This window comes from Amphibalanus amphitrite, unplaced genomic scaffold (assembly GCF_019059575.1).
Source record: "Amphibalanus amphitrite isolate SeventyFive unplaced genomic scaffold, NRLGWU_Aamphi_draft 000271F_arrow, whole genome shotgun sequence".
NCBI classification, from domain to species: Eukaryota; Metazoa; Arthropoda; class Thecostraca; order Balanomorpha; family Balanidae; genus Amphibalanus; species Amphibalanus amphitrite.
Window position 1 is genome coordinate 266,042 of NW_024881766.1, and position 24,547 is coordinate 290,588.

Below are 24,547 nucleotides of genomic sequence, written 5' to 3' on the forward strand. Positions count from 1 at the left end.
CTTTACGATCTTTTGCTTTCGATTGTTTTTTTCGTATTTTTTTTTGCGACTTACGCTCTTTATCCTACAATCATTTACCTACAAGATTATTCTATACGAGTATTTACTTTACTAACTTTTGTCGCACGATACTTTACCTACACCATACAATCTTTATCTTACGATTATTTTTCTAGGATCTTTTTAAATACGATCATTTGCTTTACGATCTTTTGCTTACGATCTTTAGTCGTACGATCTTTTTCAACATACGATTTTTATCTTACGATCATTTTTCTACGATCTTTTTCATACGATCATTTGCTTTACGATCTTTTCCGACGATCATTCGTCGTAAGATCTTTTCCGACATACGATCTTTATCTTACGATCATTTTCCTACGATCTTTTTCCATACGATCAATTGCTTTACGATCTTTTGTTTACGATCTTAAGTCGTACGATCTTTTGCGACATACGATTTTTATCATACGATCATCTTCCTACGATCTTTTTCCATACGATCTTTTGTCTTACGATCTTTTGTCACGTAATCACCGGCATTACGTGTGTAATCTGCGGTATTTTACCTCTGACATTGAGGAAGCTCAGACCCTCCGGCAGCTGTCCCCTCAGTAGTGGGAGGTCGGCGGCGGTGACTGACAGCCGCTGCAGCCCACGGCACCTGGTGAGGGGCTCCAGGCTGCCGGCCGTGAGATCAGGACAGTCTGGAAAAGACACAGACACACATACAGATAGGATCAGTTGGCTGTAATACATGTGGATACCTATATGACAAAACGAAACAACACCTAATAATTCACATGGTTTTATGGACACAGTCGACAATGGTAAAACAGTGTTATTATATGATATATGCTGGCAATCAGTTAACCCGGCCGGGCCCGGGGGGTAATCCCAACCACCGCAGCCCGGGGGAGGCGTTTTTCGCCCCCCCCCCTGTCTTACTCTGTAAATAAGGGAGCTACGGAAACAAAAGCGATACCAAACGAAAGGTTCTTACGAGACGATTCTAAAGCACCTAAAATTTTTGACCTCAGGTCAATTTTCAAGGTCAGAGGTCAAGGTCAAAGGCAAAAACCGGCACATGTGTAGTGATCTCAAAGTAAGCCTTCTAGAGGATGGCAGGATGCATCAAACCGGCAACATTGGGTATCAAACGAAAGAAGAGAATCTGAGGATTCCGAATATGTGCTCAAAATCAAAGGTCAAGGTCAAGGTCACGCTCACAATTGACCTCAAACTTTGCACTTTTTCGTACATCTGGCGTGCTAACTTCCAAGACGTTTTGAAATGTTTGGAGGCTTATCAGTTCCCTATTTGTGGTTCATCTTACGATACAAGGCTGCTCAAAGGTCAAGGTCACAGAAGAGTATCCTTGCTAGAGGCTATTTCAGTAATTCAAGTTAGTAATAATAAATAAGACAATTTTGCCATCCGGAAGCTCTAAATGAAGGCTTAGAGGAAAATGGATGCCAGATTCGTGATCAGCGGGTACAAATCCCTCATAAACGACCTTTCATGTGTCAAGGTCAACCAAAGGTCATTCGAGGTCACATGAGGTCAACATAAAATTTGACCTTTTCCAAACAAAATATACATCATTCGACGCGGCTTGACGCGGCGAATGCGATGGTACCACTGCCGTAGCTCTAGGAACATTTTTGTCGAAGTTATTTGCGAAAAACTAAAACCACATTTCGGGGTCGTTGACCTGACCTCTGACCTCAGGTCACCAAAACTATTTTTCTATTTTTCTCTAGGTCAAACGCTACACAACCGTGCTCGTAATTTGTCTTTATCTCTAAAACTCTATTCTTAGCAGCTATTTGAAGTTCGCGTCTGTGACGCCGAAGTTTGCATTGCAGGGGTCTAGAAAAATCGACCTTGTGACGTCATCAAGGGGACTAGGTCAAAAATTTTTACTTCAGAAGATGTCAAATTGATGGGAGAAAAGGTACTGAAAGTTTCGCTTGCCTATCCCTAAGCGTTCGGGAGCTATCGCAAATATTCGCCAGGGGGGGGGGGCGAAAAACGCCCCCCCCCCCCGGGCGCGTATTCGCCAATAGTATTACACGAATCGGCGCACCAACTAGCGACATCTCTAGTGCGACGTCATAGCCATCCGACGTGACAATCATGCATTGAGGCCAGATTTGAGTTGAGACTTTTTTAATTGTATATGGCAATTCAATTGACGGTGTGTCGTCGTAGCCGAGTGGTTAGAGTCTCGGTGTGATGAGCGAAAGGGCGATGGATCGATTCCTGCTTTAGCGGTTTTTTTTTCTAAGAAGTCGGTTTTAGACACGCATTTTTGGCCCCTAGGCCTTAAGTTCGCACGCCAATATCGTACGCCCAATAAATCTATGACAAGTATTCATCTGATTAAGGAATAAGTTGCAAAAGAACTGCAGTTGCAGTCTGTACCTGAAATACCAATTGTGTTACGGTACTGTCGATACTGTCGATCCCCTGGTGGCAGAAATGTTAAAGTTATAGTTAAGGCATAGCTCCTATAGATGACGCCTTTGACGGCTGGAAACTGATAATCTCGTCCCCTGATTACGCTAACAGCTATGCCCAACTTTTTTGTGCATGGTGATTCTTACATGAAAACTATCTAATTGCATGCTAACCAGCGTGCGATTTTTTGCTTAGTTTTCGCTACTTTTAGGTACTTTACCTTGCCAAGTGCCACCTACTTTCAAAAGGTCAGCGCCACCCCTGTCATATCCAGCAGGAGCTGCGTGCTCGGTGCTATCACCCATTGGCAGTGAGAAATATTGATCAATGGTCATCGCCCAGCACCATTTGTCTTTCCATTGGCTACGTTCGCATAGTATGCACTATGCATCAGTGATGTCAATTGTCAATCACAGAAAATCAGAACACCGATACCAAACCAAATTCAAACAAAAACCATTGGAAAATACCGAAACCGAACCAATCGGTTTGACTGCAAATATTTCTCTTAGGTATGCAACATATTCATTTGAAGAATGCTTACCTCTGATTTCTTAGGTGCACGCCGTTGCAAATGTATCCAAAAAAACGCACAAAGACAGATAACACGAAAATTGATGTCGCCGAGTGGATTCGAACCATCTACCTACATATCACGATTCCGATACTCTAACCACTGCGCCACGGCGGCGACACGTACGACGGAGTTTAAATGTCGTTAATTTAAAACTTAGCTTCAATAGACTCCACCAAGGGCGAGGACCGAACGGATGACGCCACGCTGACGTCACTCAAGAGGCACGCTATTGGTCGGGCCGATTCGTGTAATACTATTGGCGAATACGCCCCCCGGGCCCGCAAGGGTTAAGCAAATGCATTAAACTTCATTTAACAGTGCAACACAATTGTTATGAGTATGATCAACTAACTCTGAAGGAATATGTCACTGATTGAACAGTCCTCCTCCATTTTTGAGCTCAGTCTGCTTCATTATTTCACAAAGCACATTGGCTATGTACCAGTAAAACGCCTTTTGGGCGAAGAACGAGCGAGCAAGATAGTGAGCCCTGCACGTGCGGAAGGGCGAGAGGGTGCTTCCAACGGGCTTGCGCAAAGCACCCTTCTAACTGGTCGCTAGCGGTGTGCCAACTTTGAACGCAATCGGCCCAGCCGTTCCTGAGATCTGGAAGCGGCATTCTGCACGTGCGCACGTGCAAACGGGGTCCAAAATGACTTTTGCACGGCACCCTACTAACTGGTCCCCAACCGTGTACCAAATTTGAGCGCAATCGGCCCAGCCGTTCTCGAGATCTGGAAACGCCCCCTGCACGTGCGCACGTGCAGTAGCACCCTAACCGCAGCACATGGGAATGCATTGCCTGGTGGGTGCCTACCTGTATGCCAAGTTTCAGCGTAATCGCCCCAGTAAATACCGAGTTACTGATATGGGAACAAATTTGGCACCTCTTATTGTTGTATTTTGCACGTGCACTGGGGGTGACCCACATGCATCGAGAGTATCCTATTTTGGGTAGATGGGATGCTGCTACCCTACAAAAATTACCGCAAGTCAATCGCCCAAGCGGCTGCTGAGATATGAGCCTCTCAAAATCACTACTTTTGCAAAACAGCTTGAACACCCTTGACTTTTCACGTGGCACGTGCCACGACGGTCACTGAGATGTATCAAAAGTAGTCAATTACGGGGTAGAAGGGATGGGCTACCCAACAAAAAAGACCGCAGTTCAATCGGTCCAGCGGTTGCTGAGATATAGGCCTCTCAAAAGCGTTACAGGCCGGGCCGGGCCTGGCCGCTCATGCTGAGATTTTTCCGTTATATTGAAAAGACTCACTTCGCTCGCTGCGCTCGCTCGCTCGTAATCACACCTGTCTCCATGAGGTGCGACAACGGCACACCGTTACTCGGTGTCCGCCATTCGCTGAGCTGGTATATCAGCGGCCTGTCCGTGCTGCCGCTGCTCACCGTATATCTCCAGTACTGTGACCGTCCGTCCCAGGTCAGCCAGGTGACTGATGGTGTCGGCAGCCACCCCCAGGAGCGACACTGACAGAACACCATCCTCGTCCCATCCCGGCCAGCTCGGCTCCGTCACCTCCGGCCCTGTCGTACAGAGCTGTGTCAGCTGACTGGAGTCGGACAGAGCTGCCGCCAGCTCCCTGCTGCACCACTGACACCAGAATGTCAGACACTGACACAGCCAGCACAGACACAGCGAGAGGCTTGAGAGCGATATTTAGCACCACCTATCATTATGCAAATGTGTGAATATTAACCCGCGCGGGGCTGGGGTCTCCAGCCGAACGCGCGGGGCTGGGGGGGGGTAAATTTTACCCCCCCTGTTATCTCCCGAACTAATGGTCCGATTTGGAAAATTCAAACGCCAATCGAAAGCTCTCATCACGAACTACTAAAAACATGTACTTAATTTAAAGTTTGAGGTCAAGGTCAAGGTCAGGTCAAGGGTACAAATTGCAAGTTTCTACAGTATCGGCCTTGCACCGTAGTTGCCGAAGAATGGAGTCATGGACTGAGACTGATCGCCCAAAACGTGTTCTTAGGCTACCAAGACAATATTAGTTGCATACAATATCATTCAGAGGTCAAGGTCAAGGTCAGGTCAGGTCAGGTCAGGTCACCAAAAAACAAAATATAGAAAAGGGCATGTGCGACACATGTTTTATGGGTCATTTTACTCATAGAATTCAATAGGCACACTCAATAAGTGATATGGACCACCTCTGGATAAATTTCAGGTCGAGGTCAGGTCAAGGTCAGGTCAAGTGAGGTCAAATTTTGAAGTTGGTTGTTGAGGCCTAAAAAGGTGTCTATCTGATGCAGTTTTTCACGGCGAATCGAATGGTGCTATTTTTGTTTCCGTACGAGGTCTAGAACTTCCAAAAAAGTCATTTTTCAAAAATTTTGTGTGTCGTGACGTCATAAAATTTTGAATAACTCCCACATTTTTGAACCGATTCTTCTAAAATTTGGTATGTAGGTGCACATAGACCACTTCTCTGACATATATTCCGGTTTTTTCGATAGACTCAAAATTTTGGATTTTATAATGATTTTCCCAAAAAAATCAGTTTTTTGAAAAAATTTAGGCCAAAATCCAAAATTTTTAAAAAAACCGAGATAGCCATTTGATAGACAAAGTAAAATTACGTATAACCTTTTTTGTTACGTCTTGATTCCTTTAAAAATGAAGATGTTAGCGGCGTTTGAACTTTTGCCGTTTTTGAGGCGAAAATGGCGAACATGACGTCACTAAAACGTCAATTTCTCAAACATTTTCCGACGGATTTCGCTCAAATTTTCAGGGAAGGTGTCAAATTGATGTAAGAAAAGGTACTGAAAGTTTGGCGGCGCTGCGCGCCGCCGTTTTTGAGATATCGCAAAAATTCGCGAGGGGGGGTAAAATTTACCCCCCCCCCCAGCCCCGCGCGGGTTAACAACATAAGTAACTGCGACATTCCCTCAGCTCAGCACATGCGTTATAAACAGTAAAGGTATAAGGGTAAAATCAAATGGGCAGTTTAACGAATTACACTACTCGAAGCAGTTGCAAGGTAAAATTAGCCCTCATCTATATGATTGTTAACCCGCGAGTTGCTGGGGGGGGGCGTTAAACGCTCCCACTTTTTTCGCCGGGACATAGCATAAAAACGGCGCGCCGCAGGCGCGCCAAATTTTGGGTACCTGTAGAGAATCGATTGAAGATTATTGTGAAAAAGTTTAAAAAAAATCGGTCGGAAAATTTTTGAGATATGGAGGTTTTAGTAATGTCATAATTTCTGAGTTTTCGACCAAAAACGGCACATGTTCAAAAAATCATATAAAATCACAGAATAGACATACAGACATACCGTAAACCTTATTAGACTGCCAATGCCATGAGCAATCAAATGGCTATCTTCGATTATTGATAACAGTTCCGAATTTTACAAAATCTTGAACTGAATCTCGGCAATTTCTCGTGACTACTTCACGACCATGATACATGCATTTCTTGAATTGATTTTTTTTAGCCAAACACGTACACATATGATAAAATAAATGTCACCATCGTGTTCTACGCCCCGAAGTACCCATAAAACATGTGTCACAGGCTGCGAATATCAGTTTTGATTTTCGGGGATATGTGCCTACCCGGTTGACCTGACCTTGACCCTGACCTATGCTTGACTGACCCCTACATGGAGCTGACACTCTTGTAGGCCTTATATGATGGATTGTGCACCGTTTTGACAGAGTTTATAACGAGAGGCGCCCATTGCGAAGTCCCGAAGTCCATGCTACTGAAAGCCCGATTTCAGGTGTTTGACCTGACCTTGACCCGACCTGTGACCTCAAAATTTAACTTTAAAGTACTCATCTGAAGCGTCTCGTCGCGTTCTTTCGTTTGCCGCCTCGTGCGTTTCGCTGTGCCTATTGGTTCTCGAGTTATCGGCTGGGGGCGTTTAACGCCCCCCCCCCCCCCACAGCAAACGGTGGGTGGCGAAATACCCCAGCAACTGCCGGGTTAATATACCTATTAGGCGAAAGTGGGGTAAGACGGTCAGGGTAGGTAAGACGGGCACCCCTTCTGCACACCAAACCAATAGCGCTACGAGCGAGAAAAATTAGCCCACGCCCTGGTGGGGTCTGTTTAAAACGCGACCTGGTGGGAGGGGCTATTTTTTGCCCCCCCCCCCCCTCGTATCTCCGAAACTACTGGACGGATCGGCAAAATTAACCCGGCCGGGCCCGGGGGGTAATCCCAACCACCGCAGCCCGGGGGGGGCGTTTTTCGCCCCCCCCTGTCTAACTCCGTAAATAAGGGAGCTACGGAAACAAAAGCGATACCAAACGAAAGGTCCTTACGAGACGATTCTGAAGCACCTAAAATTTTTGACCTCAGGTCAATTTTCAAGGTCAGAGGTCAAGGTCAAAGGCAAAAACCGGCACATGTGTAGTGATCTCAAAGTAAGCCTTCTAGAAGACGGCATCAAACCGGCAAAATTGGGTGTCAAACGAAAGAAGAGAATCTGAGTATTCTGAAAATGTGCTCAAAGTGACGTTACGGTCCAAGGCGGACATGAGGACAGGTGGCGCCGCCGCCACTCGCATAGCGGCGGGAATGTGAACTAACCTGTTTACCATAAGGCCGCTGTGCTAACGGCCGCTGCGGGCGCCGTTTCGGGCTAGTTTTGACTTTGTACCGCAATTAATGGTTTATTTATAATAAAAAATGTACTAGCGAGAGTCGTGCCGGAATCAGAATTCAATGTTCTACAAAACTAAGCCATTTTCATTGTGATCACGTCATCGACTTCACCGCCCAACCCAATAAAGCAGAAATATGTCGTGTCACCGGTGATTACATGCAAAAATTCTTTGGCATGTAGCATAAAAACCAGAACACCTTTGACTGCAGCGACTATGCGGTACTACAGAAAATTGTATGGCCTACCTAATGGTGCCCATTACTTAATAATTAAGCTGAGTATTTCGTCGCCTAACTCTTGTAAAACCGTATGTCCGCTTGTCTATGGAGTTTGGACCGTAACGAAAGGTCAAGGTCAAGGTCACGCTAAAAATTGACCTCAAACTTGGCACTTTTTCGCACATCTTGCGTGCTAACTTCCAAGATGTTTTGAAATGTTTTGAGGCTTATCAGTTCCCTATTTGTGGTTCATCTTACGATACAAGGCTGCTCAGAGGTCAAGGTCACTGAAGAGTATCCCTGCTAGAGGCTATTTCACTAATTCAAGTTAGTAATAATAAATAAGACAATTTTGCCATCCGGAGGCTCTAAATGAAGGCTTAGAGGAAAATAGATGCCAGATTAGTGATCAGCGGGTACAAATCCATCATAAACGACCTTTCATGTGTCAAGGTCAACCAGAGGTCATTCGAGGTCACATGAGGTCAACATAAAACTTGACCTTTTCCGAACAAAATATATATCATTCGACGCGGCTTGACAAGGCGAATGCGATGGTACCACTGCCGTAGCTCTAGGACCACTTTTGTCGAAGTTATTTGCGAAAAACTAAAACCACATTTCGGGGTCGTTGACCTGACCTCTGACCTCAGGTCACCAAAACTATTTTTCTATTTTTCTCTAGGTCAAACGCTGCACAACCGTGCTCGTAAGTTGTCTTTATCTCTAAAACTCTATTTTTAGCAGCTATTTGAAGTTTGCGTCTGTGACGCCGAAGTTTGCCGTGCAGGGGTCTAGAAAAATGGGCCTTGTGACGTCATCAAGGGGGCTAGGTCCAAATTTTTTACTTCAGAAGATGTCAAATTTATGGGAGAAAAGGTACTGAAAGTTTCGCTTTCCTATCCCTAAGCGTTCGGGAGCTATCGCAAATATTCGCCAGGGGGGGGGGGAAACGCCCCCCCCCCGGGCCCGCGAGGGTTAAAAACGGCGTTCGAAAGGCCTGTCAAATTTGTCGAGGGAAAATAAATTTCATTGATCTCGGGGTCACTGATGACGTCAGAGGTAAGGTCAAAGATGAAATCACCGTTCACGGGTCTTCTAGGGAATGCGCTATAACACCGAGGAAAACGCATTTTGTCGAGAATCACCGATAGGGCGTCCGTTGCGTAGTACACATAATGCTATTAGAGGTCACTGACCAAACCAGGTCAGGTCACAGGTCAGGTCACCAAAGGTCACAGGTCAGGTCACATGAACCAATTTTAGGTACTAAGGTTGTGCGATGCATGTTTTATGGCCAATTTTTCATTTCCAACTCAATGGTGTTGGTTATAAGACTATCAGGTACGGCTTAGGTCACTTTGTGGTGAAGATCAGGTCAAGGTCAGGTCAAGGTAAGGTCAAAAAAGGTCAAATTTTGAAGTTGACAGTTTTTCAAAAAGGGGTATTGATTCGATGCAGCTCGTCGCGGGGAGTCTAATGGTGGTCTTTGTTTTGCGCTACGGGGTCTAGAATTGCTGAAAATTGAGTTTGAAAATTTGACGTCAACAATTTTGAACAGTTTTTCCGCTATAACTTCGCCAAAAAAGAGGTATCAATCTCAAGTTTAGGTTGTGGGTAGAAGGTGATAAGTACTATCACATATATTCCGGTTTTTGCGAAATCTAAAAAACTTTTTTGATTTTTCGGCTATTCTATTCAAAAATATATGCTTTGATTTTTAGGGATCAATATCAAAAAATTTCAAAAATCCGAGATGACAGTTTTGTAGCCCTGTCAATTCTAAAGCTTTTATGTCTTTATCATTTTTCCTGTGTTTGCAAAGCTATAGGCCTGACAGCTCTTCCCGCGAAACCCTTTTTTTGGGTCGAAAACGGCATAACATGACGTCACTCTGACGTCATTTGCGGCCTACCTATCATAGCCTTTGGAAAATGTTTAGTCACAATGTGTAAAATTGATGTCCGGGAGGGTACTGAAAGTGTGGTGACGATCGGCGCAGCGGTTCTGGAGATATATCGAAAAGTCTGGAGGGGGGGGGGGGCAAAAAATACCCCCCCCCCCACCAGGTCGCGGGCTAGGACCAGAATTGCCTTTCCCACTACACACCACCATTGAAGTCTGGTGAATTTGTGTTCAGTCGATAATCTTTTATTTTGTTTAATGTTAGGCATGACACGACATTCATGTATTAAATTCAGACCGGTTTTGAATCACAAGATTCATCTTCAGTGACAAAACTCTTTTCAAATTGATACAGGACACATATTCAAACACACTTTTGATCATAAAATATATCGCACACACACATGCAATAGTTCGAGTTCAGCTTCGAATTAGAAAACTGCCTAATGCAATCAAAAGTACAATGACGTACACAACGAAACAGCTACATAAAAGTACACAGTTAAGCAGTGATACGTAGTGGATACGCCGAGGACATGTCGTTGATTTGCGGCCTCAGACGATGAATATACAACGATTCCAGAATTCTTAAATCAGGGAATGTACTGCTTCTACTCAAAATTTGAAAGTCGTCTATCCCTAGTGATGATTGACATGACAAGGCATGGTCTCTGATGGATGATGCTGAGGGAGATGACAGTAGTTGACCTGTACGATGTGACTTGCCTAAGTGCTGAGCTACTCTGGTGTACAAGCGTTGGTAAGTGGAGCCAACGTATGACGCCTGGCATGAGGCGCAACTATATTTGTAAACCACACCAGAGATGCTCGACTTGGGCAATCTATCCTTGTAGCGAAACATAGATCCTATGGTTAATCTGTTACGTAATACTATTTTTGGGTTCAAATATGGGTAAAACTTGCTGAGAACTTCTAGAACTTCTTTTTGCATTTTAATGGACTGTTCCCCAAAGTATGGGAGCACTAAGTATTTCTCGAGTTTGTTGACACTGACAGAGCTTTTTATTTCCTCAAAGCGCTTCTTCAGGAAGTCGCCGACAGTTCGTTTTACAAGTTGTTTTGGAAAACCATTGTTGCAGAAAAAGGACGTTAAAAACTTTACTTCACTGTCGAAGAGTAGGTAGTTTGAACTTATTTTGAAGGCACGGTAAATCGCTGAATTCACTATGGCTCTCTTCACAATCATGGGGATGAAGCTAAAGAAACTGGTCCCGAGGCCAGTGAAAGACTGCTTTCTGTACACTGATGTCTCAAATCTGGACCCTACGCGTTTCACTTGAACGTCTAAGAACGATAAACTGTTATTAACTTCCGTTTCTTTTGTGAACCTCATATTTGGGTGCTGAAGATTCAGGTAAGTGAGAAACTTGTCGGCATGGGAGGGATGCTGAAAAATAGCGAAGCAGTCATCTACATATCTCTTAAAATATACTGGACGAAAATCAGATGGGCAGTTTTATATCCAGTTCTTTTCATGATGACAAAGAAATGCATTTGCAAAGGTAGGACCTAACGGCAGGCCCATGCCAACGCCGTCTATCTGTTTGTACAATTTCCGGTCGAAAATGAAGTAAGAATTCAGAACCGATACTTCAAGCATAGAACGGAAACAGTCTTTTGCAATACCCGCAATGGATGTGGCATTCTGAAACAATGAGCTGATACAAATGTCGATAGTCTCCTTGACGGGGATGTTCGTAAACAGGTTCTCAACATCAAAACTAGCCATGTACATGTTGTCTTTGGCCTTAAGTTGGCGTACGGTTCTCCAGGGTATTAGTCGTTGGTCGCTCGGCGGGCGGGAGGGCAACCAGTTCCGCCCCTGTATCGCGTGACCCCTTGCTCCGCCCAGTTACGCACGAGCGTACTCCACGCCGCGTAGTAGCGTGGGGAGGGGAGGGTTAGAATGGTGGCATGTGTAGAGGCTAGAACCGGTTTCCACCGCCATGCCACCGCCCAGCGACTTAGAGCGGGGTCAGTGACCAGGGCGCAAGGAAAGGTCAGAGGTCGGCTATAACGTAGAGCTTTGTGTCTCCCTCCCCTCCGCGTGTAACGACCGCACGACAGCGGCCGGCCGCCGATCAGGCTTGACATGTCAAGGTCACCCGCAGTCAACGGGCTCAGAGGGTTGGTCGAGTGCGCGTCCGTGGCTGACGACAGTCTCGACCATGTGCTATGGTGCCGATAGACTAGCGTGCGTAAGAAGTTTTTGTTCAGTGCATATGGCTGCTGGGGTGTGTCATCTTGATATGATGCTTTGTAACGTCTATGATACCCACGCTTAAAACCTCGCTGGCAGTGGCCGAGAGGGGGGAGGCGGATGCCGCCTCCACATATTTATTTTTGTTGATAGCTGCGAGAGCTGAAATTTAGCAAGCCTTTGATTCAAGCTGAAACCTTTGATTCAAGCTGAATTGTTATGACAGCAGCTGTATTTTCACCCTCGCCCATATTGGTGTTTTGCCAGCGTCTATCGTTAAGGGGGGAGGAGGGTCCGTTGGACCCCTTTGCCGTTCAACCCCTGATCGAGCTAGAGCTTCGCGGAAAAAGTGCGTGTTGCCCGTGACGAGAGGAGGCCGATGATACCCAATTTTAATGTCGTAGGTCATTGGTTGACAGGTCAAAAGTCTAAGTTGACAAAGTTGTCAAAGTTGACAGTTCAACAACTCAAAAGTCGGGGAATCGGGACCTGTCAGAGCTTCGTAAAGTGAAGCTGTTATAGGGTTTTGCGGGGTGCTGATCACGAATTTCAAGTTAGTTTTGATCACAGATGATGTTTTCGTGCATTTAGGCAAGGTCAGGTCAGGTCAGGTCACATGTTACGAGGGAACCAAAACTACTTCTTAACCCTATTCCTGGCGGGGGGGGCCTCAGGAGCCCCCCCCCCCTGAGGTTTTTTGGTTATATCTCCCAAACGCGTTGAGCTAGGAAGCTCAAATTTTCTGACTTTTCCTAGAAGGCTTCTACGCAATATGTCTGAAAATTTTGAGTTGATCTGACCTCAGGTCAGGTCACCAGAGGCGGTTTGGTGACGCTACCTCAGAAAAGTTTGCAATCACGCCAGAGCTAGAGTTTTTGACCGATCAATTTCTTCTCTTCAGGGTTTAGTTAGGGTACCAGTATGTGCAATTTGTATATCTCGGAATTTTGATATCGGTGACCTAAGGTCAGGTCAATTTCGCGACCTCCCCATTATAAGTCAATGGGGGAAAAATCAACTCCCTGTTTTTACCACTAAAACGGGTCGGAATGGCCCCATATACCATACATGACTTCATATACGATCAACCTTCACAACCTTGAGGTCTGTTTTGCTGTTGGGCAGCTGTGAGGTCATGTGACGTCATCAAAGGTCACCAAAGGTTTTTGGCCAATAACTCCGTACAGGAACAAGATACAGACGCGTGGATGTTCTCATTGTGTTCAGCTCGTCAAGACGCATCGAATGATATACATGATGACCTCGAGGTCACGTGACCTGAGGTCAACCTTTGACCTTGACCTTTCGAGGTCAACATATATATCATTCGATGCGGATTGACGAGAGGATCACGATGATGCCCTTAGTTTGTTCCTATCTTGACTAATTCGAAAGTTATTCGAGAAAAACTCTCTCCATATCTAGTGCCGCCATTTTGACTTTTTCGACCCCTGTGACGTCATCTTTGACCTGACCTGAAAATGACCTTAGTAAAAATTGTAGATCTTGGCCGTGCGTATCCGATGCCGTTTACCGCTTGTCGCTATCTTGCTTTGTTCTCGAGATCTCAGGGGGGGCCGAATCGGCCCCCCCCGCCAGTTTCTTGTCCCGGCGGAGCCCGCCAGGAATAGGGTTAACCCGCGCCGGGCCGGTGCTCTGAGATTCCGCGCCGGGCCGGGGGTGTCTGAACACCCCCCCCCCTTCTAACTCGGCTCCTGGGCCACGTAGCGATACGCGGTAAGCGGCAATCGAAAGAACGTCCAAAATAAGGACGAAAACACTTCAGTCATTTTTTGGGTCAGGTCAAAGGTCAGGTCACCAGAGGTCACCAAAGGTAAAATGTTGAATATTTCAAAATTTTGGAAAGTGCCAGCGGCTATCTCGGGAACCGATAGAGCTACAGCGCCGCGGAAAAGCGCATTCGATAGCCCTTTTACCGACCTTTCTGAGAAATGTTCTCAGATTTGACCTCAGGTCAACGGTTTAGCCTCCAGAGGGCAAAAACTCCAAAAATAACCGTTTTTACGAAAAACGTTTTTCGGCAATAACTTTTGACTCAAAAGAGCCACGACATTACTTTTGCCACCATCGTGTTCCTCTCGTCAAGGCGCGTCGAATGAACTATAATTTGACCTTGAAAGGTCAACTTGAAAAGTTGACCTCAGGTCAAGGTCATGACCTGACCGGAAAAGGTCATGTTGCATATCAGTCGATCCGCAACGTCGAGCCGAACACATCTAAGGCGTTTTCAGCGCTCTAGCACGTCTCTATCAGAAGTTGTTAGCGAAAAACTGTTAGATTCTGTTCGTGACCTGAGATGACCTCGGGGACATAACGAGGGGTCACAGTTACCATTTTCCGGTTCAGTGTGTCCATTCTACCTACATTTCGATGTTTGAGAGTGTCTAGAATAGAGTTCGTGCAAAACAGACGCTTTTCAATTTTCTCCCATTGACTTATAATGGAGAGGTCGCAAAATTGACCTGACCTTAGGTCACCGATATCAAAATTCCGAGATATACATTTTATAGATAATGTTGCTCTAATCAATCGCTGAAAGTTTCAAGGCAATCGATCAATCGGTGTAGCTATGACGAGCATTCTTATTTTTTCTGAGGTGAGGTCACTTGGCGTGACCTGGTGACCTGACCTAAGGTGACCTGGGTCTGAAATTTTCACAACATGTGCGGAAAAGATGCACGAACAGGTGTGCCGAAAGCCTGTTTTTGAGATATCTGCGAAAAACCGCAGGGGGGGGGTGTTGAAACACCCCCCGGCCCGGCGCGGGTTAAATGTTCAAACGGTTTCTAAATGCGAAATCAACTCCAAAATCTACCCCAGAAACATGTAGAACTCGAAAGAGTGAACAAAGGTCATCAAAGGTCAGTGACCTGACTGACCTTCACGTGACCTTGATACCCACTAGAATCCATGGGATCAACATCCTTTCACATGTTTGATCGCTTAAAGCCACAAAAAGACAATAAAACGCGCTCTACTCGAAATACGCCAAAACGCGATTCCGGCCAAACATGGTCTCGGAAAACAGGTCACAAGTCAAATGTCTTTCGAGCCAGGGTCATACAAATTATAGGGTAGGCGTAATATTGATTAACTCGAGGGTACTGAAATTTTCGCCGTAATCAGCCGCTTTTTGCGCGAGTTATTTGCGAAAAACTGAGGGTAGGAGGTCTGTTCGACACCCTCCTACAAGTGCGAAGGATAAAGGGACTATCCCACCTTCTAAAATGTTGTTAAAACCAGTTAAATTGTGCCCGACTTTATAGATTGGATGACCAGGAGCACGGTTCTGGCATTTATTTTTCATTAAACATCTTAGGCTTCCCATATTCCAAACACAAATTTTCAAATATGTGACGTCACAGCCCAAAATTACCTCCTTCCCCAGGCCACATTACTGTCATGAAGCTGATTCTTTTTACTCTGTAGGCACCACAACAAAGTTCAGACCAAGTTTTAAGCGATTTTCAATGAACAAACCCATTTAAATCGGAATGACTAAACGAGGTGACGTCACACTAACGGTCGCTCCATGTTGAAGATAGGGCCTTGTACAAGGCCCATTTTCAAATGAAGGGAACGAATTTCTTCAACACCAAGAGGCCGCGGGGGTTGCAACCTAGATAGATAGTGGTTTCTGAACCTCGCCGCAAACTTGGCTATCTCAACTCAAACCCCATGTTAAAGGTGGGATAGTCCCTTTAAGGTCAGGCCGTTGACCAATGACGTCAAAAGTGAACCTCTGTAAGGTCCCAAAATGTCGCGACGTCGCAGCACCCTTCATGCCAGGGGACTTTTCAACGGGGAATGAAGCTTATATGATCTAATACTATCTTCCAGAGGCCTCACAACTTGTATGTAGCTATCTCGTATTTTTCTTAAGAGTCACCTGAAGTCCTGAAGTCAGGTCGGTCACGCAATCTCACGATTATTAGTCAATTGGGAAATATGAAAGCTGTTATTTTGGCGCCGGGAGCCATCTAAAGCTGTCGCAAGCGCATCAATTCGCGATTTTATACAATCTTAGCAAGCCCCAGCATTCACTTTTCCATTCTTAAAGGTAGACTGCCACCTTTTTTCCACAAAACGGTTTTCACTAGAGCTGAGCCACCTATGTCCCAGACTGAAGTCGGTTTTCCGAAATTCGAACCCGTTTGCGAGAAATCGGAAACCAAAGTTCAGTTTGATGCCATTTTTTTAGTCCAGGAAAACCGACATCTCTACTGTTTATCGATAACTTTGAAACATTAATTTTCTTATCTTTTGGTAAATATATGTCAAAACTTTGATTGTTTCGAGATCAGAGAAGAATTTTGGAGTGTCAAAATAAAAGTTAAACTTATATATTCAGTAGTTCATTTTTTCCAAAAAAGTGTGGGAAATGGGGTTTAACATGGGCCATTCCCATTCCAAATGAGCCATGATTTTTAAATGTTTTACGAACTTAAATGCAAAATAAATTAAACATGGCCAATTTCTTATGAAATCATATATTAGTAAATCATAAAATACCTTACTTTTTCAAATAAAATGTAATAATCTTATGACCTTGAAGTCTAGTGATGTGTAAACATTGTCGCTAGACATTAACCGATCGATAATTGTATGATAATCGACAATTTTTTTCGCGATTCACGTGATGATACTTTGTCAGGTGAATTATAAAATTTTGTTTTGTCCAGGGAATAAATCATAGGCCGATCTGAGAAAACTTTTTGAAGGTGGCAGTCTTCCTTTAAAGTTAGGCGACTTCATTTATGACGTCACTAAGGTCACAGGAGTTTTCACCAAAAAGTATCGATCAAATTGAGCCAGCGAGTCGTGAAGCCACCAGTGGACTTGTGAGGACCTACCGAATCGAAGAAGCGATATGACCTCCTTGAACCAGCCTCGTGGCCTGAGTGGCTCTGCCCTGACATGACCTGAGGTGAACACCTTAAATTGACCTCATCAAAAACAAAGCGTATACTATTCGACGCGCTTGAGCATGCAAAACTCGATGGTGCCATTGTCTTGGCTCTGTAACCACTTACGGTAAAGTTGTTTACCAAAAACCGATCCCGCGACTTGGCCAGCACTTATACTGACCTCAGAGTTAATCGGTTGACCTGAGACATTCAACTCGGATACCAGTTGCTGCATCTCATGCGACGCACCCGCTCAGTTTCATCCGCAAGGCGCTAGCTCAATTAGGGGCAAAAAGACGGCGAGGGGTCGTAATCGCCCCCCCCCCCCTCGGCCGGGGTATATGCAGAAAACCCAAAATTCCGTTGAGGATTAAGCACTGAAGTGATATATTATGATGCGAGAAGGTATAGTTCAAAACAAGTATGCACACAAGGGGATGTGAATAAAACTGTGTTTGAGGTAGGGGAAGGTGGGGTAAGACGGACCAGCTAAGGTTTGAGGCCGCATATCTTGCTACACTGCTCTCGTAATTCATATTATTTATAGTCTTCGGAATGCTCAATCCTTCCTCTGTTGATATGTGTAAAGACTAAATTTCAAATTAAAGACATCTAGGTGGTGGATGCTCTTAAAGAGGGAAATGTCAAAAACTCAGACAAGAAAAAACGTGGGGTAAGACGGACCACCCAGCAGTGCCTGCTATCCGTTCATGTGTGTTACACTTCTGCTCTGTACTCTTGTAAGAAAAAGTAACCAGAATGGTAAAATAACAAAATGAGCCTTTATTCTTTACTCATGTGTGATGGAAGTGCTGGGAACATGTGTGTTGATTGTCGTTTGGCATGAATGCATGCTAACTGAGCACTTGCATGCATGGCTCACATGCAACAAAGACTCCTTCCTGAAAAATTAGCTTACTTAAACTTGTGTCAATGTTTTGGAAAAGAACTTTCCATATGCAGGGTACAATGGACCACCACAGGGGGCATTCCACGATAGATCGACCAAAATTTTATCAGATTTACACCCGACCATTTTTGATTTTGATGAAATCTTGTCTACAAGGTTCTCTTATGCCCTGAAGTCAATGGTGACAACGCCAGACCCCTACGGTCAGCGGTTTAGGAGATATAGCCCCGGGCATTTTGACGAGGTCACTCTGCAGAGTGATTTTTGAAGTGCTATATCTCCTAAAGGAATGAAGGAAATGCATTAAACCTTTGCATCGTTCTGATCGTGGTGAAATGGGCAATTAATTGGCCATCTCGGATTTTCAAAAAAATGATTTTGATTTTTAGCTGTGACGTCATCAATTTTTAAACTTTCTGGCTACCCCCCTAGTACATTAAAATTTGCCATTACTTTTGCTCAGAAATAAAGTTCCGTCAATTTCCTTTCTACTGGGAAAAAACAAAAATGGTAATCTTTCTACAAATATTTTATTTTATTTTTTGAAAATCGCACTACAAACTCTGATTTACAGAATCGGGTTATTAAGCAATATAAGACACATCTGCGAGGACCAGTTACTTCCAAAAAGAGGTTATCTGGGTTTCGGCATATAATATTCTTCTCTTTAACTTCACTTTTGATAACAAAAAAAGAACTTTAACCCTCGCCGGCCGAGGGGGGGCGGGTGCCGCCCCCCCCCCATAGGGTTTTTTCGCGATAGCTCCGAACACGCTGGCGATAGAGAGCTGAAACTTGGCATACCTGACCTTTGATCCAAGCCGGATCTTTTGACACCAACCGCATTTTCGGCTCAGGTCAGGTCACTGACCTATGACGTCATAAGTGAACCTCTGCACGGTCTTCAGATGTCGCAACTTCGCAACGCCCTCACTGCCAGAGGAGATGTCACAGGGAAATGAAACTTGCAGGATCTAGTATCCATTATGAGTCCCACAACTTGTATATCTCGGATTTTTCCTAAAGGTCATATGAGGTCAGGTCATTTTCGTGACCTCACCATTATAAGTCAATGGGGAAAAATGAAAACTGCTATTCTGGCGCCGGGAACGATCTCCAACTATCTCAAGCACACAGAATCGTGATTTGATGCACTCCTTGCAAGGTTAGTTGCGTCACTTTTGCAATGTTGACCTTGCGTGACGTCATTTATGACGTCATCAAGGTCAAATTAGTTTTTCGTCAATAACTCTTGATCACATTGAGCTAGCGAGTCGGGAAAGGCACCAATGGACTCAGGAAGGCCTGCCGAATCGAATGATATGCGACATGACCTCTTTCGACCAACTTCGTGACCTGGGGGTGCTGACCTGACCTTGACCTGAGGTCAACACCCCAAGTTGACCTGACCCGGACAAAAAGTATATCATTCGACGCGCCTGAGCGAGGCGAACACGATGCTGCCAAAATCGGCGCTCTGCGGCCGTTTTTTGCGAAGTTATTCACCAAAAACTGAACCGTACCCTGGGGCACTTGACCTGACCTCAGAGGTCACCGGTTGACCTAGGACCTTAAAATCGGGTACCAATCTCTGCGTCTCGTAACGGCGCACACGCTCGTTTTTTTCCGCGACGCGCTAGCTCCACCAGGGGCGAAACGGCGAGGGGGGGGGGGTCGTACCCGCCCCCCCCCCCCTCGGCCGGCGCGTATGTAGAAAACCAATAGGTCCGGCGAGGGTTAACATTACTTGCACAGGAGTCAATATAATGGCAAAATTATACATACTTTTGAGCTGCCACAGCTGCCTTGTTTATCAACGTAGCTCAAATGACCAACCGACAGTCGATTTGCAAAGCATATTTACGAACCGACTAATTATAAACGAACAAATAATTGGTAGTTTCAGGAAGGCAAAAGGTGGTGTAATGTGACTAGGTATTTCATCAGCGAATCATCATTTTCAACGCTGGATGCAATAAAAGCCATAAACAACGGAGTGCATTTCTATTGCAGTTGCAATAACAGACGGCAAAGCACCAAGACAGGAACGAGATCACGGCCACACAAACACACTTTTTACTTGGAACGTTTCGTCCGAGCATGCATGCTCACGACACGACCCTCATCCGTTGAGAGTTCGTGAACTCTAAGAGATGATACAGTCACAGGTGTAAATCTATGGTAGCGCTGCGTTCCTCTGATTGCAACAGCTTTAGCGAAGCGGGCCTTGAGCATCTGCCTCTTTTCCGCCACTCGGACACTAGGAACGAAAATGAATCGGATAGCTGACCGAAATTGACCAACCAGGTAGCTGTGCAGTGCTTCCACATCCAAAATTTGGTCACTGTAAGGCCGCCTGAGGCTCTCCTGGTACGCTGCTCGCTTAACAGTACCGCCAATGCCATCGCAAGCACCCTTCCCGTGCGAGGTCGCAAAAAAATTCCATTCACACTTCACACCAATGCTTTGCAAATCGACTGTCGGTTGGTCATTTGAGCTACGTTGATAAACAAGGCAGCTGTGGCAGCTCAAAAGTATGTATAATTTTGTCATTATATTGACTCCTGTGCAAGTAATATTAAAGTTCTTTTTTTGTTATCAAAAGTGAAGTTAAAGAGAAGAATATTATATGCCGAAACCCAGATAACCTCTTTTTGGAAGTAACTGGTCCTCGCAGATGTGTCTTATATTGCTTAATAACCCGATTCTGTAAATCAGAGTTTGTAGTGCGATTTTCAAAAAATAAAATAAAATATTTGTAGAAAGATTACCATTTTTGTTTTTTCCCAGTAGAAAGGACATTGACGGAACTTTATTTCTGAGCAAAAATAATGGCAAATTTTAATGTACTAGGGGGGTAGCCAGAAAGTTTAAAAATTGATGACGTCACAGCTAAAAATCAAAATCATTTTTTTGAAAATCCGAGATGGCCAATTAATTGCCCATTTCACCACGATCACAACGATGCAAAGGTTTAATGCATTTCCTTCATTCCTTTAGGAGATATAGCACTTCAAAAATCACTCTGCAGAGTGACCTCGTCAAAATGCCCGGGGCTATATCTCCTAAACCGCTGACCGTAGGGGTCTGGCGTTGTCACCATTGACTTCAGGGCATAAGAGAACCCTGTAGACAAGATTTCATCAAAATCAAAAATGGTCGGGTGTTAGGCCTTGGTCGATCTATCGTGGAATGCCCCACAGGGTAAGATGGACCACAGTGGTCCGTCTTGCCCCAAATCTAAATTCTGTCATTATCATGACGTATATGTCAAATAGCCCAACATTGCAAAACCTTGCCTTTCCTAAAGTGTGACTATAACTAAGTTCATAACTTTGTTCTTCACAGATAAGTGCAAAATAGAAACTAATCATGCAAGAAAGGCGCCGTAATTGAATCACCCGTAGACCTCTTATATTAGATCGGTTTGACGAAAAACAACATTTTTCTCAATAACTCAAAAGCTATGCATCCTAGCAGCATGAGCTCAAGGTGGCCATTGTTACGAAGGAAAACAAACATAGTGAGTGCATAAAGCAGTAGATACCAGCAGCGGTTCAGCCGGGAGGGCTGGTGGTCCGTCTTGCCCCGCTGGGCCGTCTTACCCCACCTTCCCCTATGCCTTTTTTCTTATACATTCGATTTGCTTTAGTTATTGGTAAGAACAGATACAACCAAGAAGAGCGCCCCTGAAGAAAAAGTGGCGCACCGGCCGGGTGCGATTTTAAGGTCAGGTCAGTCGGGGACCTCTAAGTTCGGATCAAGCGCTGCATGTTAGGGGTAAAAAAAAATGGGGGCAAAAAAGCATCCCGATTTTGGCAGCATCGTCATGCTTTGTCACGGCACTAATCCACCCCTCGGCCGAAATGCTATTTCCTTTTGTATGAGTTCTGGCATAATCCCGCACATTATGCTGCATGTTGTTTGCGATGAAAAATGCATGTTTAGCTACGTTCTACGCAGTACGCACTAACCTAACCCACCATCCCATCATCCACCACTAGCCACCATCCCGTTCTGTGCTCCCTTCACCCCACACGAATCAGCCGAGACACTAGTCAGTCGGGCTAGCGCTATCCTATGTTCCCTTCCTGACTGCACAGCGCTAAAACCCAGAGTCGAGACTTCCCGAGCGCGACCTCTGACCCCACGCGGTCCGAAGGGTCGGCCGATGCCTGAGGGCGCGCCGCGCGCCGGCCACCCGGATAGCCTCTGCCGAGTCTCCCTTTCATACACCGTTTACTACGCACTCGATTCATTCATGATTCTGTGTTTCTGCGTTCCTCTCGTTAGATGGCTCTACTGATGTCATAGGCGACCCCAGGAAGATTGCGGCCAGAATACCCCAAACGGCAGAAAATGAGGTTTTTGGTAAATATCTCGGAAAGTATTTGGCATACAACGATGCAATTTCACAGTCTCGTGGTAAATGTGCATACACATAATTCGGGTTGATACTTATGCATTTGAACATTATATAGGACCAGATATGTTCGAAAAAGCAAAACCAACAAGACTTTTACTGGAGAACCGTACATCGTTGGCAAACTCATAGCTGTTCTTTATGGTAAAGTCATTTACTGTCAGTGGTGAGAGAATGGGAACTAGGTACTTGGCCAGCTTAAAAGTAGGTGTACCACAGGCAGAAAAAATAGGACGTAATGGAACAAGAAGCTTGTGCACCTTTGGGAGACCATACAAAATGCCCGGGACGGAGCCCGATGCAAAAAGACTGGAGTATACTTCTTTTGAAATCATTCCTAACTTTTTCATTCTATCTAGTAGTCTGTTAACCTTATCCTCAACCTGCAACATGACTTTGTGGAGAGAGTTAGGCTGCAGTGCTGGACATTCTGTCGAATCATTCACAAGTCTGTGCGATATATTTTATGATCAAAAGTGTGTTTGAATATGTGTCCTGTATCAATTTGAAAAGAGTTTTGTCACTGAAGATGAATCTTGTGATTCGAAACCGGTCTGAATTTAACCCGGCAGGCGGTGGGCCTACCAGCCACCTTCCACGCGGTGGGGGGGGCACTTTTTGCCCCCCCCCGTATCTCCGAAACTACTGGACGGATCCGGAAAATTCAAACGGCGTTCGATAGCCCTGTCAAATTTGTCGAAGGAAACCAAATTTCATTGACCTCGGGGTCACCGATGACGTCACAGGTCAGGTCAAAGATAAAATGTTTCACCGTTCACAGGGCTTCTAGGGAAAGCGCTATCCCAGCCAGCAATTCGCTTGGGCTGAACTGTGGCAAGCGTCGGGCAGCTTGGGCTTAGCTTGGGTTTGCCCACTTTGATCAAAACCAATGTATTTTTTACTAGGGCTGAGCTGGGGCATGCCGCAGCTATGCCCACGTGCGGATAGCAGTAGCTCAGCCCGACATCTGCCCGCGCATCCAAAACAGGCTTAACTTGGGCGGAGCGCGGGCTGATCAAGCTGGCCGTGTCCTTCGGCTAACTGGAGTAAAGCCGGAGCTTAGCCATACTTGTTCGGCTGTTCGCGCATACGCAGTTCTGCGCCAATCATGTGCAGCGTTTGTGACAGTCTGTGCGCTGTGCGACGAGACGACACACCGGTGTTGGGGCATTGGTGGTTGATGTTTGGGCGCGTGTGACAGCGCGAAGAAGGGATAGTGCTCACTGCTCTTATCAAGTGGACTGGCATGGAGTTTTACAGTAGGTAAGTGTATTGAATGGTGCGCTTGATCGTATGTAAACGTCATGATTTTGACTGAGTTTGACGCCATCAAACATGAAGCTGAATAGCTGTTCAGCCTGGCGACTTATACCCTCGCTCAGAAAAGCTGCATTCCGTGCCTTTATATCTTTTTGAAATACCAGCACTTCTGACCCAGGAAAATGAAATATAAAACACAAATATTTATCTACTTATCACCGAGCACGCTCATTCTCTGTCCGCATTTAAAATCAAATGAACATTTTATACGGATCAATGAGAAGTGTTTTTACAGTATTAATGCATCAATAAGTTATTTTTCAAGCAAACATGCAATGTAAATTAAACCAATTAATCTCTTTTTCAGGTACGTACCATTAGAGCAAATGGTTCCAAAAATGGAATAGTTATACAAACCAGGACCGGGTGGACGCCGCAGTCGCCCTCGCCAAGTGGTTTAGCGGAAACTGCCTGCTTATAATTAAGTAGGTATACCTACATATACGGAAACTGCGCCGAAAGCTGGCCGACCACCTACTGCAGATGTGTGTGCATGTGGAGGAGCCAGACGCCTCCAAAGCTCCCATTCACCAGAGTGAAGTTCCTTATAAACGATTGTTTGCTTATTGCTTTATGTCTTATGAGCGATTACTTGCTGTCCTTACTTTATGCTTTCAGTTGAGTGTTTAACCAAGTATTATGAACGGGGAGGGAGGCTAGCGGGCCTTGTGATTGTTTTATAGTTTTGATGGCGTTTTTTCATGACTCATGCCATGTTACTGCTGCAGTTTGCAGTCCACTGTTTCATGTATTTGTGTTTCATTTGACTTGTCTGTAGTCGTTTGAAATATACATTCAGTCAAAGTCAACCACTACTTTCCTTTTGCAATGCTCGAGCCTCGATGACCGGTTAACAGAGCATATGAGTGACCGTAACAATTTTAAATATGCATTGAAACCGCACAACCTGCGGAAAGTGCATTGGCTGCT

At 45.1% G+C, this 24,547-nt stretch overlaps 1 protein-coding gene across 1 annotated transcript in view; it reads right to left on the reverse strand.

Moving 5' to 3' along the window:
* Positions 1–24,547, reverse strand: part of LOC122387032 — a 128,372-nt gene that overhangs the window by 36,115 nt on the left and 67,710 nt on the right. The window contains exons 6-7 of the mRNA XM_043376838.1: positions 4,448–4,585; positions 570–707 (exon numbers count right to left, since the gene is read on the reverse strand). Coding sequence (XP_043232773.1) covers positions 570–707; positions 4,448–4,585 — 276 coding nt within the window. The remainder of the gene's footprint in view (positions 1–569; positions 708–4,447; positions 4,586–24,547) is intronic.